General features: G+C 61.8%; 1 protein-coding gene across 1 annotated transcript; it reads right to left on the bottom strand.

Moving 5' to 3' along the window:
• Nucleotides 1-615: 615 nt before the first annotated feature.
• Nucleotides 616-2,976, bottom strand: LOC119330387 (protein IQ-DOMAIN 14-like). Its single transcript, XM_037603498.1, has 5 exons — nucleotides 2,637-2,976; nucleotides 2,200-2,499; nucleotides 1,828-2,106; nucleotides 1,588-1,734; nucleotides 616-1,501 (listed from the first exon to the last, which is right to left on the bottom strand). Exons 1-5 carry the CDS (start codon nucleotides 2,763-2,765, stop codon nucleotides 722-724), a joined length of 1,635 nt encoding a protein of 544 aa, XP_037459395.1. The 5' UTR covers nucleotides 2,766-2,976; the 3' UTR covers nucleotides 616-721.
• Between the last annotated feature and the right edge of the window lie 227 nt (nucleotides 2,977-3,203).

The raw sequence follows: 3,203 nt of genomic DNA, 5'->3' as shown, positions 1-3,203 counted from the left end.
TGCCGCGTCCGGAGCTCCACATTCGGCCCCATATGGCGGTTGGAGGTGGGGCGGGTGGTCACCGGCGGCGAGAAATGTGGAGAAGGGGAAAGGGAATCGCGTGACTCGGTGGTGGCAGGAGATAGGGTTTGGATCCGCAAACGAATCACGGAACCGCAGATATAGCGGTCGGGGCGTGCGGTTTGCGGGCCACGGCAAAAAAAGTTGCGGGCCGAGCGAGTATGCGGGCTCTTTTCTGATCGGAAAATTGGACCGAGCCCGCATACTCGCCGGAATTTTACGAGTCTACATGTATTGCTGGGTAGTTGCTCTAAGGCCTTGTACAATGAAAGGTGCTTAAGAGAGGTGCTTAGAGAAATAAACCAGACTTTTCTTAAGCACTGGTGCTTATTTGTACAAGATAAACGCTTAACTAAGCGTCTCTTTTATAAAAATAGGCATCGGTGCTTTAAAAAAATTCTGTTTATTTTTCTAAGCATCTCCCGTTGTATCCACGCAAGGCGCGAAAAGCCAGCGCTTTTACCGCTTTCCCGAACTCCAACAGGACCCAACTAACGAACTGCCCTTTACAGCCTGCGCCCTGACACTCAAGCCCCACCTAACAGAATGACACCAAAAGGCAGCAAAAAAATAGATTACGAGAAGGTCGTTTTTCTCCGAGGAGATTACGAGAAAATTAGCAACGCAGGTATTACAACGAACACCTCGCCGGCGGCTCAACTCAACGGAGCCAGCGGCTGAGGTCAGTGGTGGACGACGGGGAGACTGGTTCCCCGCCGACGCTCTCTGCGCACGACAGAGAAGACACGGTGGACCGCTGCTCGGAGGTGAACCGCCCCGTCGCGCTCTTGAAGCTCGGGCTCCGCAGGCTCTGCGCGTACCCAACGCCGTACGGGTCCTGAGGGACGGGGAACGACAGCCGCTTCTTGGCGCTTCCTCCGGCGGGGTTATAGGCCGTCTGTGGCCGGTCGCGCTCCGGGGTTGCAGGGCGTTGCCGTGGCGCGCTCTGGGAGCGGATACGTGCCTTCGCAGATTCCGTGGCCGCCATGTAGTTCGGGACCGCCGAGCCGGAGGACGCGTGGCGCTGGGAGTGCAAGCTCGGCGTGTAGCTTCCCCCTCCACCTCCTGTGCCGCGCTCCACTCGCGGGCTCGCGGAGCGCACCTGGATCGGTGGCCTCGCCTTCCCCGGTGACGGCGTGACAGAAGCCTGGTGGTGCGCACGGTGCATCGGCGAGCCGCTCCCGTGCTGCGACGGCGGGGCATGCCGGCGAGGCGTGGAGTAGGAGAATGGCCGCGCGGTGTCGATCTCCAACGTCTTGACCTGGTCGCGGTGGTCCGTGGACGCGCGCCCTGGTGCCGCAGCTGCTGCCGCCGCGGCAGTTCGGGCGCTGCTCCTGTTTGTATCAAACGACGCGCGCGACGCCATCCACCTCTCCGCCCAGCGCGGCTGCCCGTCGACGTCCATCTCCTCCTCGACTGACGGCGCGGGGTTCCTCCAAATCTTTAAGCCAACACACAACATCAAACAATAAGATCGAACAGCTATAACATTTTTTGTCAAAACTTCAAATGCACTGAGTTTCTTACTTGATGAGAAAAGGCGTATGAGAGCGCTCTCTCACGCTTGAGAGCAGCGTCTTTCCTCGTCTGCAGCATCGCCTGAATCTCCTCTATCGTCCGCGGCCGGTCGTCCCAGTCTTCGGCGGCGAAGCTGCTGCCGTCTCGCGACCGCTCCTGCAACCCAATCAATCCATCACCATCAAACTTGTACTAACAAGCGGCGCCACGAGATCGACAGATGCGAATGCTGGTTTGGTAGAGACGGACCACAGAGCGGCGTTCCGCGTATTCTTGGGTGTACTTGGAGTCCCAGAAAGCGGATGTGTCAACGCTGTAGGAGGATTTGCTGCTGCCGCAGGCGGCCGCACCGGCGGCGGACAGGGACTCCTGGGAGAGTCGCATCCGCTGGTCGCGCACCCGCGCCTGGACGCGCACCAGCGCCTGCATGCACCGCAGCGTCATGTTGGCCTGCTTCCGCACGTTGTGCCCACGCACCAGCGCCTGCAGCTTCACCAGCCCCTTGAGCGCGCGCAGAGCACGCCTCGCCTGTGCAAGGGCAGAAACGCGTTACGGCAAACACCTCGAGGGAGAATGAGATCGACGGCAAGCTAGGCGCAGCCATTGCAGGCAGTTAGCTACCAGGTAGCCACGGAAGGCGGTCTGCACGACGATGGCCGCGTAGTGCTCCCGCACGAAGCTGGAGGGGCGGGTCAGGCGGACGACCTCGGCCGCCGCCTGCGCCGTGGCCACGGCAGCCTCGGCCGTCGCCGCGGTCGCCACGGCGAGCGCGATGGCGTGACGCTGCTCGTCCGTCACAGCGGGTGCAGGTGCGGACCTCGCCGCCGACTGCTGCTGCTCCGGCGGCGCGGGGGCAGACGCCGGAGACGGAGACGGGGACGAGGATCTCCTGAAGAGCCATCTCCTCCTCTCCCTCTTGGTCTGCGCGGTGCGAGCGCACGAGACACAGCGTCAGTCATGCATTAACTCGTAAGGACTAACCAAGAATCGAACGCCGAGAAGGACGGCCAGAGAGGAGATGCATTGAGAGAAGAAACGGGGGAAGGGTAGGGGACGACCTTGTCCTCGTCGGCGTCAGGGTCCTCGCGGAGGCGTGCAGACTTCTTGGGGCTGTCCTCCTTGGACGGCGAGCGGAAGGCCCGCTTGACGGCGGTGAGCCACGACGACCCGCCCTTCTTATTCCCCATGGAGAACACCACCGGCTCGCGGTTGCTGTCGCTCCACGGCCGCGGGCATCGACCCACCTCCCTCCCTCCCTCGCACGGCTACGCTACGAGCTACTCGATCCTAGCGTGGTAGCGTGCGGCATGGCAGGAGGCGGCCGAGTTCTTATTATTGCCGCGGCTGGCTGGCGCGGGCAGTGGGGGGTTTGATGACTCACGCGCCCTCCCTTGCGTCTTTTATGTGGAGCATCCATTTTAGCAGCAGACGCGCAGCAGAGGGGAGCGGAGTGGATGAGTGGAGTGAAGAAGACTGTGCTGCCGTCGGCACTGCTGCTACCAGTTGCTCACTCGCTGACAGGTGGGGCCAGTGCCATTTCCCCATGCTGTGGTGGGGTGGGTAGGGTCCTGGTGGGTGAACGTTACGATGGGGTGGAGCCCCGGGGGAAAGCCTTTTGAGCCGTT

The sequence above is a fragment of the Triticum dicoccoides genome, chromosome 7A (assembly GCF_002162155.2).
Source record: "Triticum dicoccoides isolate Atlit2015 ecotype Zavitan chromosome 7A, WEW_v2.0, whole genome shotgun sequence".
Lineage (NCBI taxonomy): Eukaryota > Viridiplantae > Streptophyta > Magnoliopsida > Poales > Poaceae > Triticum > Triticum dicoccoides.
This window is presented reverse-complemented; position numbering and strand designations above follow the sequence as displayed.